The sequence below is a fragment of the Macrosteles quadrilineatus genome, unplaced genomic scaffold (assembly GCF_028750875.1).
Source record: "Macrosteles quadrilineatus isolate MER2022 unplaced genomic scaffold, UCM_ALF_1.0 Scaffold_16__1_contigs__length_3527350, whole genome shotgun sequence".
In the NCBI taxonomy this organism is placed as follows: domain Eukaryota; kingdom Metazoa; phylum Arthropoda; class Insecta; order Hemiptera; family Cicadellidae; genus Macrosteles; species Macrosteles quadrilineatus.
Window position 1 is genome coordinate 1,783,841 of NW_026542609.1, and position 19,432 is coordinate 1,803,272.

The following is a 19,432-nucleotide window of genomic DNA, read 5'->3' on the forward strand; positions in this document are numbered from 1 at the left end:
AATCAACATAAATATTGATTATCTGTTATAGGTGGCCCGATATTATTTTACAGTGTGCTTCTTGCGGCAATTAGGTTAAGTTTATTTCATGAAACTCATGGTAAAAGAGGATAGTAGGCCTACGAATACAAATTGATGTAAAAGTAAATTTATCTCTTTAACAAATTACACATTATAGATTTTTTAAATGTTTATTTTATAAATTCTACCTTGTTTGTTATTACCATGACCTAAACTAAAGGGAGAAATCCAAAAAGTGTTAGGTACCGTACCCTACATTTATTGTGTCTTAAGAAAGGAAAAATGTGTAGGGAAAGAAAACTCTTATCAGGTAAGGAACTATCTATCAAGGAAGTAGCCGCCTGTCAGAGAAAGAATAATCTGTAGGAAAAAGGACTAATAATCGAAAAAAGAAGTTAACCCACAATCTTTTAATAAGAGAATGCTTATGGATTGTTTTCTCAGTTCCAATAGTATTCAAAGTAGGATGATTTTTTATCCGTAACTGACTTATGCCTATTGTTTTTTTTTTTTAGAATTACCTTCAGGTTGTGAAGACGTTTTGTCTGATTCTTTCGGCAACTTCTCAACCAGAAACATAAACACTTTTCTAACATCAGCTTCAGACGCATACAGAAATGTCTGATAACCAATCTCTCCAGTATATCCCAATTCCTGTTGAACAGTAAAAGAACGATAAGACAATAGTAGTGGGGAGATTAGTACCTATACAGAATTTAGTCTACTAAAAATAGCTTGAAAAGTGTTTACCTGGTTTAGTTAATCAATCATAGGCCTAATTAATAAATTTTGTCTTATCTCCTAAAAAATAATTTAAAATGTATATATTAACACAGATGCTGGTACATGCTAAATTTTAAAAGCATTGACAACTAACAAGCCAAAACATCAAAACAAATAAATAAACACTTTTAAGTGACACCATATGATGCAAATAAAAATGTTATAATAAACAAAACTATGTTAACATCTGTTTTGGGATAGATTTTGAAAAAAGTTCAAAAAATATAATTAGAATTTTTTTTAACAAGTATTTATTTACAATTTATTCTATACTAGAACGATAAGTAAATTTAATAACCATTTTAACATGGGTTAGTTACACTCCATCAAGTGCACTAACATACAAAAACTTTTAAAAAGTTTAACTAAAAACGATTTGGAAGGTCTATTGGATTAACTCGTTTGAGCCTATATGTAGCTTTACTATTATCGAGGAGGTTAACTGCCAGGAATTTCCTATAGGGAAGTAGCTATTACCGTAGGTCTCATGGTAAGACCTAAGCCCGGGACCGATTTACTTTTTCATTTTGATGTCCCCAGAGGCCAAAAACACCATTCGTTCAAATTTGTATATATCTATATATAGAGATATATATATATATGTGTCCATCCGCACGATAACTTGAGTAATTTTTGTCCGATTTTGATAAAATTTGGTTTGAAGGTGTAAGCCGGGATAAACTTGAATGAGTTCGCGAACCAGCATGATCGGGCTATGGGAACGGGGGTTTATGGGGGGTTTTATGGGGTAAAAATAGGTTTTTCCCATTTTTGACCCTAAAAACACAAAATTTTACAATTTATTTTAAAACCATTTTGTAGAGCTTAAAAAAACAAATAATTTTGTATATTGAAGCGTTATTATGCGCCTAATTGTCACGGAGAAAATTCAAAAAAATTGTAATTTTAAAATTCCCATGTTATTCTTATGGAGAATAAGTCAACTGTTGTAGTTTGCTTGTTTATGAACATATTTTGATCAAATTTGGAAAATACATTAATTTATTACTAAACCACAGTACCTTTTAATATTTTACATTAAAAAAACTTTATTACCCTCCCTGTTGCAGCAAACCTAAGTACTCAATAAACTAATTCTTTTTAAATAGGGAATAAATGTGATATTTTTAAGGAGACATTTTAGTTTAAATCCAATCAGGCAGATGGAAATTCGCTAAGTCTGCAGGTTTGCTGCGGGGGGGGGGGGGGTATTTTTATTTCTTCTCTAACATATGGTAATTTTAATTTTGTATCTTGATGAATTACATTATTTGTGACAAACCAAGGTGCTTGTAAAATCTTTCTCAGTGTTTTCGATTGAAATCTTTGAACTATTTCTGTGTTTGAGTTGGAAGTGGTTCCCCAGAGTTGGATACCGTAGGTCCAAATAGGTTTAAATATAATTTTGTATGAAAGTAATTTATTTTCAACAGATAATTTTGAATTTCGACCATTGAGCCAATTTAGTTTGTTTGTTTTTAAAATTAAATGAAGTCGTTTGTTCCAAATGTGTGAATGCCATGTAAGCCAGACGGCCTACACTGACCTTAAATTTTTTCAATTTTTTTGTTCAATTATTCTTGACAGACGTCGAGATGCATACCAAGGTACTTAACTTCGTTGGATTGTGAAAGCATGACTTTATTCAATGTTACTGGGGGACAAGTTCTTGTAGACATAGTAAATGTAACTTGAACGGATTTTTTTTCATTTACTTTAATTTTCCAATTCTGTAGCCACTGAGACAAATCGTCTATTGCAGCCTGAAGGTTTGATGATGCCAGAATAGGATCCTGATTTGATGATAAAAAAGCAGTGTCGTCTGCAAATGTTGCAACCGTAATACCCTGAGTACTTGGAAGGTCATAAGTGAACAAAATATACAAAATAGGTCCAAGAACACTGCCTTGTGGTACACCTGATTCAATTTCATGCACATCTGTAACTATATCTTGATATTTAATTTGAAAAAAGCGTTTGGACAAATACGATTTCAACACTCCATAGTATGTATGGGGCAGCAAAGTTTTAATTTTGAACAATAATCCTGGGTGCCAGACTTTATCAAACTCCTGGGCTACGTCCAAAATAGCAGATGAACAAAAACGTTTATTTTCAAGATCTTCCTTGATTACATTCACTATTTTATGCACTTGCTCAATGGTGGAATGCCTTCGGCGGAATCCAAACTGATGGGAAGGCAACAATTCTTTTTCATCAATTATAATTTGGAGTCTTTAAAAAAAAAAAAGTTTTTCAAAAACTTTAGAAACCACGGGAAGAAGAGATATAGGCCGATACGAGGATGCTTGATTTAAAGGTTTACCAGGTTTCGGAATAACAACAATTTGTGAAACCTTCCACTGTATTGGTAAGTATTCAAGGCGTAAAACTGCATTGAAAAGTACTGTAAGGAAAACTATTCCTTTTCTAGGAAGCTCTTTCAACACTTTACCTGTTATCAGATCATAATCGGGGGCTTTTTTGCCATTTAAATCGTCTTTTATTACTTTAGCTACTTCAGATGGTGTGAACAATTTTATTGGTAAATCAAGTTGATTTGGAGAATCGAGGAATTCCAAAATTTCTTGTTCAACATTTGAATTAATATTATATGGCTTAAACACATCCTTGAAGTATGAAGCAAATACATCTGCTTTCTCGATGTTGTTTTTGGCCCAAGAACCGTCTTCTTTTAGAATAGGTGGAATGCAAATTTGTGGACGTTTTAAGTTTTTTGTAACTTTCCAAAAGGAGTAGTCACTAGCTTCAGATGGAGAAAGGTTTGATGTGAAATCTTGAAATCTGTCATTGTTTAATTTAAACAGTAACCATTTTAGTTGTTGAGTGGCCCTGTTTAGATTTCTTTTATCCGTCTGGTCTCTAGAGTTTTGCCATATTCTACGGAGTCGGCGATTTTCGGCAATTTTCCTATTAATTTCAATTGGATAGCTTATTCCTGATTTTATATTAAGTTTATTCTGGTCTGGAGTTGCTCTCCAAGCGGAGTCTTGAACTGTTTTGTTGAAATGTTCAACAGCAAGATTCAAATCTTCTTCGCTCTTCAAGCACACAGAAATCTTTAAATTTTGATCCATTAATTCACGAAAATAATTCCAATCTGTATTTTTGTTGCATAAATGTGGTGGAATAGGTGTGAATATAACATTTGAAGCGATCGTTCAAATTACAGGTGAGTGGTCTGAGGAAAGGTCCAGAGATTGCTCGATTGTCACACAATCTCGGGATACACCTTTTGTAACAAAAAAATCAAGAAGGTCTGGTATTTTTTGACGATCAGAGGGCCAATATGTCGGTTCACCTGTCGATAGAGTATCAAGGTTCCGTTCTTGGATTGACTGCAATAGTTGTCGACCTCTGGGAGTTGCCAGACGGGAGCCCCATGTAGGATGTTTGGCATTGTAGTCTCCTCCTGACAAAAATTTACAGCCTAAAGTGCAGAAGAAATCATTAAACTGTTGGCGTGTAATGTTGTGTCTAGGTGGGCAGTAAATAGAATTTATAGTAAGTGGGCCTGTCTCAAACTCCACTACAACAGATGAACTTTGGATGAAATCAAACTGATATTTTGGCAATTCGTGGTGCTTGATATGACTTTTAACCAAGATAGCACAACCTCCATGAGCTTTATTGCTAGGATGGTTAGTGTTGTATAGACTGAAATTTGGAATTTTACAAAAGTTTAAATCAGTAAAGTGAGTTTCAGAAATAAGAATAATATCCAACTTATGTTTTAAATCAAAACATGGCAGCTGGTTATCCTGTATACCATTGAAGAAATTAAATTTAGACATGTCACTCCAAGAATTTAAGGATTCCCTGGCACTGAGATACGGTCGGATACCAATCAATTTACCAACCAAATGTTATGGCTGTGGAAAAGAATTTAATACAGACCATGCCCTTATATGTCCTGTAGGTGGCCTAATTATAAAAAGACACAATGAAATTAGAGATACTTTAGGAAACATTATGGAACAGGCATGGGGGAATTGTATCAAAGAGCCCCTTTTAGCAGAGAATGGAAATGCAAACAGGCCTGCAATTAAAGCTGACTTGGCATGTAGAGGGGTGTGGGAGACACAGAGGGAAGCATTATTTGATATCCGTGTCGTAGACACCGATGCTCCCTCATATGTCTCCAAACCTCATGACAATGTCATAAAAAATGCAGAAGAAGAAAAGAAAAGAAAGTATAAGCCTGTGAGAGCCCTAATGCCTCTTTCACTCCTTTGATAACATCAGTTTGCGGAATCCTAGGCAATGATTTTCAAACACTAATAAGAGCATTTTAAAAATAATTTTAAATTTCCAAGACATTGCCTCTGTCTGTATGAAAGATCTCCATTCTATATGAGTCTCAGACTTTACAACAGTCTACCTGCCAAATTCAAAGAAATTACCAATATTTCAAAATTCAAAAGCGAGTTTAAGATGTATCTTTTACAAAAACAGTTTGAGTCTATTTCTGAATATTTGAATAACAGTTAAACATTTTTTTATTACAGTAGGCCTACATTTATTTAGTTTATAGGAATGTTTTGTAAATCTAGTTTTAATAATGGACAATGTCACCTGTTTCATCAGCATTGCTGAAACTTGAAATGTATTGTGACAATAAAGGAATATTTCATTTCATTTCATTGGCTGAAAGATTGTCAGAAAAATGGGTTAAGCCTTACAGCCTAGTAGTTAATTGAATAAGAACGAGACTGACTTGCTCAATTTTAAGGGCAACAAGCATGTGTCTGAGAAGATCTCGAAAAAAATAGGGATCTGCTCGAGAATTCGAAGATGGAGCAGGCATCCAACATATATATTGAAAGAATCAAAAATTTTTGTAATATCTGTAATTTAGATTTATTCGTCTTGTAATATTTTAAGTTATAATAAACATTTTATTGTTAGTTCCGTCCGGTGCACTGTAGAGTTTGTGTTTTGTTTACAATTATTTGTTTCTTGTTATTTCAGTCATTTAAAACCATGGTGTAAATAAATACTTGTTAAAAAAAACTTTATATTTTTTAATTAACGTTTGATTACTTAAACATGTTTAAAACCCATAATAAAAATAAATAGAATTTCAGCAGAGCAAAATATGAAGTTGTTAGATCATATATTTCAATTTAAAAAACCCAACAACGTAAACATTGAATCATGTCTATAATTAGTCGATTTTATTGATATTATTTTTATGAGCTGACATTTCATTTACAGTAGACTCCCTCTTATCCGGACACCTTTTAACCGGACTACACTCGGCAGAAATTACAACTCTTTAAACGGACAATTTGTATCAGCACATCAATTTAACCAGACTAGATCGGCAGGAAGTGGGCAGTACTGAAGCTACTGTTCTCGTGGGAAAGATTTGAGACCAGTGATCATGTCTCTAAATAAGATGCTCTCCTAAAATTAAGTCAAATACTGTATTACAGTATGCATTTAAACGAGTTTTTGGAGATCGGTTTAACCGGAAAACCCGTTATCAGGACTGGCCTCGGTCCCGAGAAGTGCAGATAAGAGGGAGTCTACTGTACACTCAGTTTAATTTAACATACAATTTAGGAAACTGTTCCACTTTTACTTTCTCAAAGTTTTAAATGCAAATTCCTCAGCTCTATCATTGAAAATCTGCAATAAAACATGTTCTCAGTATTTTTTTGGTTAGTTAATACTTACGATGCAAGCTTCCGCTATCACAGTCCCCAGTTTATACCTTGAGGACATGGAAGGAGGCAGTTTTGAGGGAATGTCGAGTCCTGGTTGTATGACATTAATACACCGAGCTGCTGCTGCTACAACCATTTCAGCTGTGAACTGCCGTAGGCTCACCACGTCTTCTTCAAAGGTGCTGTGGGAGAGAAAATATGATTAATTTTATATAAGCTGTGTTTATATCGGAGTTATTATTTGTATTTATTTATTTTTTTTTAGAGGTTGGCGGCCTCTTTTAACCTTGCATTTGCCCGTCCACATAGACTAGAGATCTGTGCGTGGAACGTATCCAGCAAAGCAAGGGGTGAGCCGGTACAGTACAGAGGTGAACTGTACTGATAAAAGTTTTATGGCAGTGACTAGGATCCAAACCCACGACACTTCTGCCTTGGGCCCAAAGTCTGTGACGCTACCAACTGAGCCTCCGACTCACCTATAAGTTACACTACCGTAGTCTTTTGTTTGACATAATGTCAATTATTTTAACAGTTTTTTGGCATTTACAACAGAAATTTTGTTTTCCACAAGAAATAGAAAAGATATGTTAAAAAAATATTGTTTAAAAAAAACCTTTGAACTTGTAAAAAGGGTTTTAACTGAACCGCTTGAACATTTATTGCCTAAAAAGAATACAAATGAGCTGGAATATAAGTTAACACGTTCGCGGCGGCACGTCAAATGGCGGGCGTATCCCCAGTACGGCGCAGCCCTCAGCGCCGAACAAACCCAATTGCCGCGTGTGATTGGCTTTCCAAATTCGGTCTGACGAATACCAAATAACGTGCGAGGATGTCCTGCTTAACAACGAGAGTCGACGTAGTTTGCTAAACACCCACAGATAGCAGCACTGCTTGGAACGTAGCCGGTCCCATTGGAATTGTAGGCCTATTGCCAAATGGAGGGAAAAAGACGGGACAAAAAGTAGATTTTAAAATTTGCCAAACGGGGATTTTACGGGAAAATTTACTACCAACCTACACCACAACAAAATACAGTATACTATTCAGCAGTACTGTGCGAGGTTTCAAGTTTCTAGCTCTAATCCTGGCTTAAAAATAAAATCATTTCGTACCGCATTGCAGCTTGGGAGCGATCGCACCCACCAGGATGGCATTAGGGTTCCGTATGGGAGCGATCGCTCCCATGCCGCCGCGAACGTGTTAAGGAAGTTTGTTGTGGCATGCTATCCCCATTATTTTAGAAATAGCTTAACCCATTCCTGACTGAGTTATTTGTCAAGTATCATGCACTTGGCTTAAAATACCTACTTTGTATGGTCGCCATTTTGTAGAACAGTATTAACAGTTGTTAGAACTGAGTAGCTAAATAAGGGCCAATGTACAATGTTTTAGTAAAAAAACTCATTAAAAATGTAATGAAGAATGTAATGAAAAATGTAATAAAAATGTATATAAAATTTCTTTTGAAAGCAACCTTGAAAAATAAAAAATAAAATTATCTATTTCTTGGTAGCTAAAATGTATAAATAGTAGGTAGGCCTATTCAATTTGTTACACAAAAAACTAAATTTGGTTTGTTTAGCCTATAAAATCCTTCATTTTATAGCTGTTTTTGTAAAACTACCGTAGGCAAATAACAAAATAGGCCTAGGCCTAATACAATTGTTGCACCAAAATTTCACGTGTTGGCTACTAAGTTAAAATGTTGGGAGTATTTAAATAAATGTAAAATAATATTCTAAGCATAATTACTACCCTACTTTGTGACGTATTTTTCGGAACGGAGCGGATTTGCAGCTTGCACACTTGTCCTTGATAGCAAAGTCGTAGCTGGGTTTTTGATTCCAGGGGTCGATGTTAAAAGGAGTTGGAATTGGCTCAGAATATTGGCAATGAATCACAAGATTCCCAAATGGCCCTGACTCATCACAGCCAAAGGATAAACTTGGATTGCTGGGATTTCTCTAGCACGTGCGTCGGGTTGCTCGGATTGCTCTAGCACTCAGGAACGGATTGCTTGGATTGCTCTAGCAATAAGGACGGATTGCTTGGATTTCTCTAGCAATAGGAACGGATTGCTCGGATTGCTCTAGCAATGGGGACGGATTGCTTGGATTTCTCTAGCAATAGGGACGGATTGCTTGGATTTCTCTAGCAATATGGACGGATTGCTTGGATTTCTCTAGCAATAGGAACGGATTGCTCAGATTTCTCTAGCAATAGGAAAGGATTGCTTGGATTTCTCTAGCAATAGGGACGGATTGCTCGGATTGCTTGGATTGCTCTAGCAATAAGGACGTATTGCTCGGATTGCTCTAGCAATAAGGACGGATTGCTTGGATTTCTCTAGCAATAGGGACGGATTGCTTGGATTGCTCTAGCAATAAGGACGGATTGCTCGGATTGCTCTAGCAATAAGGACGGATTGCTCGGATTGCTCTAGCAATGGGGACGGATTGCTCGGATTGCTCTAGCAATAAGGACGGATTGCTCGGATTGCTCTAGCAATAGGGACGGATTGCTCGGATTTCTCTAGCAATAGGGACGGATTTTAGGAGAGTGCACCGCCCATGAAGTGTCCTGGGCCACTGCCCGGGAGCGAAAGAGACTTAGGTCCCCAGCTGCCGCGGTTTTATGCGAAAATCGTGTCCACCTGGGGGGGGAAAGTCGCGCATGCGCAGAAGTGCGTTTTTGCTCAGTTGCAACCCAGCTGTCATGGAGAGATGATCGGTTCCTAAGTTAACATAGAAACAAATGGGGATGTAAATTGAGGTTAGGTTCGGCGGATAGGATCAGGAACTGGCATAACGGTATTGGTATCGATGGTTTCGGGTGGCGGAAGGAGACGTGGAGCGGCGGAAGGTGCTCTTGGGCGGCGGAAAAGAGTCGTAGGGTAAGGATATGGGCGGAAGTCGTGGCGGAAGGATAGGTAGGACAGCGGAATGTGATGCGGGGCGGCGGAAGTTGACTAGCGGCGGCGGAAAGGAGACGTGAGGTAGGGAGATGGGCGGAGGTCGTGGCGGAAGGATCGGTAGGGTAGCAGAAAGCGATGTAGGGCGGCGGAAGTTGATTGGAGCGGCGGAAAGGAGACGTAGGGTAAGGATATTGCCGGAGGTCATGGCGGAAGGATAGGTAGGGCAGCAGAAGGCGATGTAGGGCGGCGGAGGTTGACTAGGGGTGGCGGAAAGGAGACGTGAGGTAGGAAGATGGGCGGAGATCGTGGCGGAAGGATCAGTAGGGCAGCGGAAGACGAGGTGAGGCGGCGGAAGTTGACTAGGGGTGGTGGAAAGGAGACGTGAGGTAGGGAGATGGGCGGAGATCGTGGCGGAAGGATCGGTAGGGTAGCGGAAGGCGATGTAAGGCGGCAGAAGTTGATTGGAGCGGCGGAAAGGAGACGTAGGGTAAGGATTCCAAAAACCCCTTTGAAATATTAAGCACTCAATCAGACCTTAACCCCCCCACACTATCAGCAGCGACCGAACTGAGTACATCTACTAATATAAAAATTCCAAATAAAAAACAACCCAAGCCTGCAAAAGTAGTCAAGCCAGATAACATCAAATTGACCAGCAAGACAAAAAAACATAATTTAACAATTGTGGCTGATAGTCAGGGGAGAGATCTGGCTAGCCATGTGACCAGTCTCACCAATGAGACTTTTAATGTGTTTGGACACATAACACCTGGAGCTTCGTTTGAATATGTGGTGAACAAAACTAAAACTATGTCACATTTGAAGTCATATACAGAAAATGACTGGATTTGTTTGATTGGGGGATCAAACAATGTGAAGCTTCATCACACAATGAAAGACCTTAACGAAACTTCAGATTCAATAATAAAAAATCTAGAGAGTCTAATTGTCAATTTAAAAAACACAAATCTTATAATAACCACAATACCCTACCGATATGACCTACACAATTATAAGGTACAGCATAATATAATTTCAGAAATAAATAACAAGATTAGAGCATTGGTACATACAAATTCTCATACAAAGCTATTGGACTTGCATCTCTTGGAAAAATTTTATCATACACGACAAGGTTACCATATTAACAAAAAGGGGAAAAAAATCGTAGCTAGAAAAGTGTGCAATCTCATTTAAAAAAAAAAAATATTGCCAGAGCCAGATAAAACACCCTTTAAGCCTAGCAGTATAATAACAGTAATTGATCAAGACATGGCAACTACACTGAAGAACAACTGTAATAAGAAGAAAGTAGCTTTTGCCCACAGTATATCAGGTGATTTTGGTCACGACAGGCAAATGACTGCTGGAGTTGCCGTTAAATTTAAGAACCAATTCGGGAAGCCTACAGTTTGGGATTGTGTTGCCAGCCACCTAGCACACCAACAAGCTAATAACGGAGCTGGAATATACAGCCTAATAACCAAGCTCAAGTACTATGACAAACCAAAACTAATTGACTATGTGAAAGCTTTCCAAGAGCTCACTATAGATTTTAAAAGCAGGAACTACGATACTTTATACTGTTCCCCTATTGGATGCATAAGGGACAATGTGGAAATAAAAACTTTTGTATCTAGTATCATATCGTTCCAAAAGAAGACTAATGCTGCAGTTATCATTGTTACATACAATGAAAACTCAAGAAGATGTTTGAGAAACGGACTGAGCCACCATAATTTTAAAATCCAGCTTGAAGAATCACTTAAAGCTGAAATACTCAAGAAATCTTTAAAGCCATCAGCAAAGGTCATTCCTGCCACTCCTTGCTTCAATGCCAGTGACTCATTGATGTCTGATTCCTCGCCCTGGCGCGGGTGGCCTGACCAGACACAAAACACAGGGAATTCACAGCTGCCACCAAGCACCAGCTGCATTGCTACGACTAGCACTCCTGCCAACATCATTAGAGGTGGCTCTGGTGATACCAATACTAATATTGCTGCAAAAGCTAGTGGCACAGCAAATGCTTCTGATGACCCCACCACAACAACCACTGATGATCTGACGAGCATCCCCTGTCCCAATCAAGCCAGCCCTCCAGTGGTACCAGGTGAACTGCAGTACAACGAGGTGATTAAACAATCAACACAGGCTGACCAGAAATCCACACAGAGAGATGCACCTACGCCTGCACACACATCAATAACAAGTGCTGTGCTCAGTGAAGGTGAAGTGAGTGTTGCGCCTACACGTAATGCAGAGCTTGATGTTTTGATCGGGGATAATGATGTTCATAGTAAGAATTATTTTTTAAGAAGCAGGATTGTAACAAAAGATTTAAAATAACTAACACCACCAACAATCCAGCATCTAAAATTACAGTTTTCCACCAAAACATACAGTGTTTATCTAGCAGAATAGATTCATTAAAAATTACTATTGATGATTTAAAACCTGATATTATAATCTTGACAGAACACAAATTGACAATAGATGAGATAAATAGTTTTGTACTTAGTGGCTATAAAACAGTTAGTTATTATGTTAGGAATAATAACCAAGGAGGTGGGGTTATGATAATGGTCTCAAATGTGATTAAATGCAAAAAAATTACCAGTAAATGCATAGACGAATTAAATATTGATAAAGTTTTTGAATCATGTTCAATAGAAGTAAAAACAAATAATGTAAAATTTATTTTAGCTGGTATTTACAGAACCCCATCTAGGAATATTGATAGTTTTTTAGAACATTTAAATAAACTTTTACATTGCTTAGGAGATATTAATAATAGTATTTGCGTTGGTGGTGATTTTAATATAGATATTTTGTCTGAAGATAACAGAAAAATAGATTTTGTTAATTTATTAAAGTTGCACAACATGTACTATACAGTAAACATACCAACTAGAGTTACAGATACAAGTGAAACAGCAATAGATAACTTTATTACTAACATTGACAAAGCCTATATTAAAGTGCTGTGTTTAGTAACTGCACTCTCAGATCATGATGGGCAATTGCTCACAATAAATACTATGAGTAAAGAAAAATCCAATAATCCTAAAATATTATTGGAATCAAAAAGGATTTATAGCAAAAATAATATTAATAGTTTTATAAAAGATTTAGAATTTGAGAACTGGACACAACTTTACCAAACCCCTATTGATAAAAAATTTACATTTTTTTACAATATTCTAAGGTTTTACTTTGATAAGAATTTTCCTGTGACTAATGTTCGTACAAAACACGGATTTAAGAATTGGATAGATAGAGAGATCAAAGAAGAAAGGCAAAACTTATTAAACGCTTGTAAAAACAAAAGGAAAAATAAAAATGTGACATTTAAATTGAACATAAAGCAGCAAAAAAGAAGGTTAAAAAAACTCATAATTGAAAAAAAGAAACGATACTTTCACAATAAAATCACTTTATCTGAAAATGTAGCAAAAACTACTTGGAATTTAATTAACACTGAACTTGGAAGAAATTCTGCTAATTTACCATCCCAGATTATTTTAAAACATAATGGAAATTCCGTTACTGACCCTGTGGAAGTTGTTAACATAATGAATGATTACTATGCAGACTTAGTTGACAGCACAATAATTCCAAATTTGACTAATAAAGATTCCTTTGGGGATAGCCCCAAGCAGTCCAATGCTGTTATTGCTGATAAGTCTAGATTTAAGTTTCACACTATATCTGAGGAACAGTTAGATAAAATAATTAATTCAGTAAAGAACAAGTGGTCATCTGGATATGATGACATCCCAACAAAAGTCATTAAGGCTTCAAAAAGAGCAATTCTTAAGCCTTTACTGCATGTTATAAATGCTTCTTTGATATCTGGAGTATTTCCCACAGAATTAAAAATCTCAAAAATTATTCCAATATTTAAAAAGGGCGACAAGAAGGATCCTGCCAACTACAGACCTATTTCAATCCTACCATCATTATCAAAGTTTTTTGAAAAGTGTATGTTGATGCAACTAACTGATTATTTTGAAAAAAATAGCTTATTAGATTCGGAACAGCATGGTTTTAGACAAAATAAATCAACTATTACTGCAGTCATAGCTTTTGTTGAACATGTTGTGGATAAATTAGACAAAGGTGACCATACTGTTTCTGCATTTCTAGATCTGACTAAAGCGTTTGATAGTGTATCCCATTCTATTTTACTAGAAAAACTAACTTCTAATGGAATAATTGGCAAAGATTTAGCTTTATTAAAATCATATCTAATAGGTCGAAGGCAATATGTGGAAACTAAACACCTCAATGGCAATAAATTATTTAAAATAAAGTCAAAAACTAGATTAATTAAATATTCCGTTCCCCAGGGATCAGTCCTGGGACCATTCCTATTCCTTGTGTATTTAGGAAAGTTACCAGAATGTCTTTCAAATCTAACATTAAATAACAAATTTTGTATTTTTGCAGATGATATTAATCTAACGATAGCTAGTAGCAATAGAAGTAATGTTTTTGATCAATTATCCCTAGCAACAAACAAAGTCAACGAAAGACTAAGTAACTTGAACCTTTTAACTAATAAAAATAAAACAACAATAATTAAATTCTCTTGTAAAAATGGTAATTCAAGGAATGACACAGAACCAACAGACTGCCTTACTGTTGACCTTGCTGAAAAGTCAAAGTTCCTTGGTATTCTACTGGATAGAAAACTGTCTTGGTCAGATCATGTAAAAGAGGTCTGTTCAAAAGTTAGTTCAGGAGTCTTTGCTCTGAAGAGATTGTCCTCTTTTTGTGACATCAAAACATTGCAATCAATGTATTTTTCAATGGTCCATACCCATATTGGGTATGGTCTTGAAGTATATGGAGCAACATCAAATTTTAACCTCAAAAAAATTTTACATCTTCAAAAAGATGCAATAAGATCAATGCTTAAATTGGATTTTGATGCACACTGTAAAAAACATTTTATTGGATTGGGTATCATGACAGTTTATAGCCTTTATATTTACAAAACTGTTCTTCATGTTAAACGTAATATTTCAACATTTACTAGAAACGTCGATAATCATAATTACAACACAAGAAACCGATATAATTTCCAAATTAATAAGCATAAAAAAGAAATATTTAAACAAAAACCATCATACATTGGAATACAATTTTTTAATCAATTACCAATAAAAATCAAAAATGAAACAGATGACAACAGATTTAAAAACGCTCTAAAATTACATTTGACACAAAATGCTCTCTATAAATTCAAAGATTTCTGGGCTAAGCAATAACAGCATTGACTTAAAATGTTTTAGGCCTATTGCTGTTTCACTGAACTATATTTTTGTTTTCACTGAAGTATGCTTTTGTTTTATACCTACTTGAGAGATGACTGTATTATTTTGTTGTTTTGTTCTTGTATATTGTATTTGTCTTTTATTTGTGTTTATATTTTATGTAATGATGAATTTGACACCATTCTTGTATATACAATTTTTTATACTAATGAATAAAGATGTTTTGAATTGAATTGAATTGAATTGAATTGATATTGGTGGAGGTCATGGCGGAAGGATAGGTAGGGCGGCGGAAGGCGATGTAGGGCGGCGGAGGTAGACTAGGGATGGCGGAAAGGAGACGTGAGGTAGGGAGATGGGCGGAGATCGTGGCGGAAGGATCGGTAGGGCAGCGGAAGGCGATGCGGGGCGGCGAAGTTGATTGGAGCGGCGGAAAGGAGACGTAAGGTAAGGAGATGGGCGGAGGTCGTGGCGGAAGGATAGGTAGGGCAGCGGAATGCGATGCGGGGCGGCGGAAGTTGACTAGGGGCGGCGGAAAGGAGACGTGAGGTAGGGAGATGGGCGGAGGTCGTGGCGGAAGGATCCGTAGGGCAGCGGAAAGCGACGTAGGGTGACGGACGTTGATTGGAGTGGCGGAAAGGAGACGTAAGGTAAGGAGATGGGCGGAGGTCATGGCGGAAGGATCGGTAGGGCGGCGGAAGGCGAGGTAGGGCGGCGGACGTTGATTGGAGCGGCGGAAAGGAGACGTAAGGTAAGGAGATGTGCGGAGGTCATGGCGGAAGGATCGGTAGGGCGGCGGAAGGCGAGGTAGGGCGGCGGAGGTTGACTAGGGGCGGCGGAAAGAAGACGTGAGGTAGGGAGATGGGCGGAGATCTTAGCGGGAGGATCGGTAGGGCAGCGGAAGGCGACGTAGGGCGGCGGACGTTGATTGGAGCGGCGGAAAGGAGACGTAAGGTAAGGAGATGGGCGGAGGTCATGGCGGAAGGATAGGTAGGGCAGCGGAAGGCGATGTAGGGCGGCGGAAGTTGATTGGGGACGGCGGAAAGGAGTCGTAAGGTTTAAGGAGGAAGGTAAAAAGTATCTTGAAAAAAATTGGCTCGTTACAACTTTACATTGGGAAAAATTAGGTTAATCAATAATAATGCATAATAAGCTAATAATAACGCATAATAATGCATTAAGCGTGAGGCCCGTCCTTAATCTTTCGTAACCTGACATGCTAACCTACTTTTAACTTACATAATCTAACCTACCTTCAAAGGACTTAAGCTTATGTAGTCAAAAATACGCATAAAGCATGGCCTGCCCTCACCACATGTCTTTTCTCTGATAAAACCAATTTATAGAATCATACAGCAAGTTTGGTTAGTTTAGAAGAGTTCCATTTTTTACTTAACGCTTAAATTGTTTTGCTAGAGGTTTGAGGCAGCCCTCAAACCTCTAGTTTACTGCCGGACTCTATAAAAGCCACTGTCAAACACAACACATTTATTTACAAGCTTAAACAATATTTAATCAATAGGCCCTACTACACCACAGCAGAGTATATCGAGGAACACACTTTTCAACACCTTAGATAACGGGGCTCACTTCGAGAACCAAACAGATGAATCTTGACGATTCCCCAATCACCCGATTGCGGAGAAGACTTCAGAAGTAAGAAGTAAGTAAGTAAGGGTTCATAATAGCATCATGGTTGAATCTAAAGTGCAATAACTTGCTACTAATGTATTTTGAAGTTTGAAAATGGACTAATGCCCGAAACATGTCACTTCTTTTTATAAAATATAATATCCAGGGTGCTCAGTTGTACTTATTTACTTAAATATTTAACTTGCTACTAAATACCGGTTAAGTTGATGGTGGGATGGACAGGGGAGTAAACTTATTTGGGGTATTTGTAAATCGAGTAACACATTTCCTTGAATATCTCGCTCATCAGATCGTCATTCCGGTTAGTTTGAGTAGCCTACCGGTACATGACGTATTTTGTTTGAGTAGCCTAAGTTTACCGGTACATAGGCCCTACATAACATGTTTTGAATAAGTTAAAGGGCTGCACTTTACTTTAGGTCCTACAAAAACAACCAAATGAAAATATCAATTATTCTATTGTTTCATTCGATATATCGTTTGGTTAGTTAGGTTAGGTTAGGCTTACCTAACTAACCAAACGATATATCGATCAATATTTTCATTTGAATGAGTGTAGGACCTAAAGTAAAGTGCAGCCAGTTACGGTTGTTTATCGTTTTTTTTTCAGGGTTTTTGGAGTGAAAGGAATACCATTTTCTGTATCAGCATTGAATTTAAAGTAGAAATGGGAAAAAATTCAAAAATCAGATGAAGACCCTAAAATGCATATTTAACATCAAAAACCTAACATAAGCATCAGCCTTCCAATTACTGTACTACCAATATTTAACTTATACAGCCTTTGTCTAATTGCAAAGTGAGGTTATGTTATGTAATCCAGTTGTCAGTTGTTGTAACAGTTTAGTCTTTTGTCAAAATGACTTCAAATACTAAGTTAACAAACCTACAGTTTGTGATCTTTCCATAAAAATTCCTCTTGGCAGTATGGTAAAGTGACAAAATAATGTCTAGCGTTATATTCAGAAATATTCTTTACCTTCTAAGTTACATACATGGATAGCCTACAAGTTACTAGGCTACTATTATATTTAATTAATACATTAATAGGTCTAATAGTACCACACTAGATGCTAATGAGTTTTAGAATAAATAAAGTGAATAATTAATTATTTGTAATTAAACTAGCAGTTGTAGTGTTTTTACTATTAGCTTGACAAGTCAAAATTAAGACAAATTAAAATGTTCCTGATCAGGGGCAGGGTAATGTTAACTTATAAATGTAAAGTTTTAATAAAATGCACTCACCAACCGATTTCCTTGAACGATTGAAGAATTATTTTATCGACTTCTTCCATTTTATGACAAAAGTGTGCTACTGCAATAACCCGTTTACATAACAAGTAATAAAGAATCAAATAAATATAAATAATTTAATCGCTATTCCCTAAAGTGACAGGACACTACCACTACTAGTACAGACAGACAGCCGGAACGGTGACGACAGACTAGACCTAGACCGACACCGACCAGACCAGAGTGACCAAGACGAGACAACTCGATTCGGATTCGATTACAAGGGTTTTTCTGTACATTTGGCACAATTTCGGCTATGTCACTCTGGGTAAATGTTTTTAACATGGGCCCTACCAAATAGTGATTATGCTGTTGCTGTCATAGGGCGGGTTTCCGAGCTCGGGAATACGTAATCCTGGAGTTACTCAATCAGTGAATAAAGTTAGTCATCGAATAAAAAATCGGGTTTCAGAGCTCGCGAACTAACTCCCTAGTCCGCGGACTAGTCTATTCGGAGACTAACTTTATTCGTCAACTTCTGGACTACTTATTCTAGGACTAAGGTAGGAATCACGGGGAATTTTAGTTTTTGAGTATTGGTAGTGGCAGTGGACAGACGAATTTGAGACGATACCTGCCAAAGTTGTTCACGGACAGCGCTCATAGCGACACTAGCGTCTACTGTCTAGTCTGGTTCTAATCACTTATCAGTTGGGATAATGATTCCTTGAGTTTCACTGAAGATGGTAACTAAAAGAAGAGATCGTGTTCAAAAACGAATGCCGAAATAAAAACCCTGTTATGGGAACCATCATAAAAAAAATTAAAAAAATAAATAACAAAACTGAAGGTTTATTTATTGCTGTTAAGTTTGATAACAAAAAAAAACTTCCTGATTGAAGAATAAGGTGTCAAATGTATTAGTATATGCCTTTACTTTGTCCAAGTTATTTTTTTGAGAATCTAAAAACTGTAGATATTATCTGCATTTGAGATATTAGAGATTGGTTGTGACTTTTGTAATCCTAATGCAAACCCCAATAATTGTCTATTTAAGATCTTACAATTATTTTAAAATGAATACTGTAGGATGATAAAAAATAAAGGGAAATATTTTATTATTCTTTGTATGAAATCAACCGTAAAAAATTATCATTATTACAACAATTTAAGAGTAGGCCTAGTTATAATTTATCTGCTTAGAATGTATTTGTGTTCTCTGATTGTTTTGTATTTTAACAATTCCCCTGGAAGTACAATGTGTAGTAGAGAATAAGTAGGTGTCCAAGCAACTTCAGTTAACTTCCAATCATCTGAGCTCCGGTTATCTGAGAATCCAGGTTGTCCGAGTTAGCTCACGGCTGAAATATTTTTTGTTTACCCAAATTCCAAATTATTATACTAGGTATGAGTTTCAATTGAAAATAATACTAATACATAAGTCTTGTTTTGTTATGCATACTGTTAGTTTTGGTTAAAAGTATTCTTTAGTAAAATATTGCATTACAGTAGACTATCCGGACTCCTCTGGACCGAGGCCAGTCCGGATAACGGGTTTTTCGGTAAAACCGACGTCCCCAAAAACTCGTTAAATGGACCATTTAAATGCATGTAACCCTATGTAACATTATGTACCAAGCGTATTAAATACGTATTTAGATTTGATAGGCCCTACATTAATTTTTTCATACAGTTAAGTTTTTCTTTCTTTCATCGTTATATTGTTATTTTAAATTCTACGTTTAGTACCTTATAATATTAATTTTAGGGACCGTTTGGCCTATTATAGTCTTAAGCATAAATTGTAGATAAACGGGTTTCATTCAAAGATGGGTTTGCTTATA

At 36.7% G+C, this 19,432-nt stretch overlaps 1 protein-coding gene across 1 annotated transcript in view; it reads right to left on the minus strand.

Annotated features, from left to right (window-relative positions):
* Positions 1-17,762, minus strand: part of LOC129005118 (coiled-coil domain-containing protein 22-like) — a 29,206-nt gene extending 11,444 nt beyond the window's left edge. The window contains exons 1-3 of the mRNA XM_054433929.1: positions 17,601-17,762; positions 6,508-6,679; positions 543-675 (exon numbers count right to left, since the gene is read on the minus strand). Coding sequence (XP_054289904.1) covers positions 543-675; positions 6,508-6,679; positions 17,601-17,650 — 355 coding nt within the window. The 5' untranslated portion in view covers positions 17,651-17,762. The remainder of the gene's footprint in view (positions 1-542; positions 676-6,507; positions 6,680-17,600) is intronic.
* Between the last annotated feature and the right edge of the window lie 1,670 nt (positions 17,763-19,432).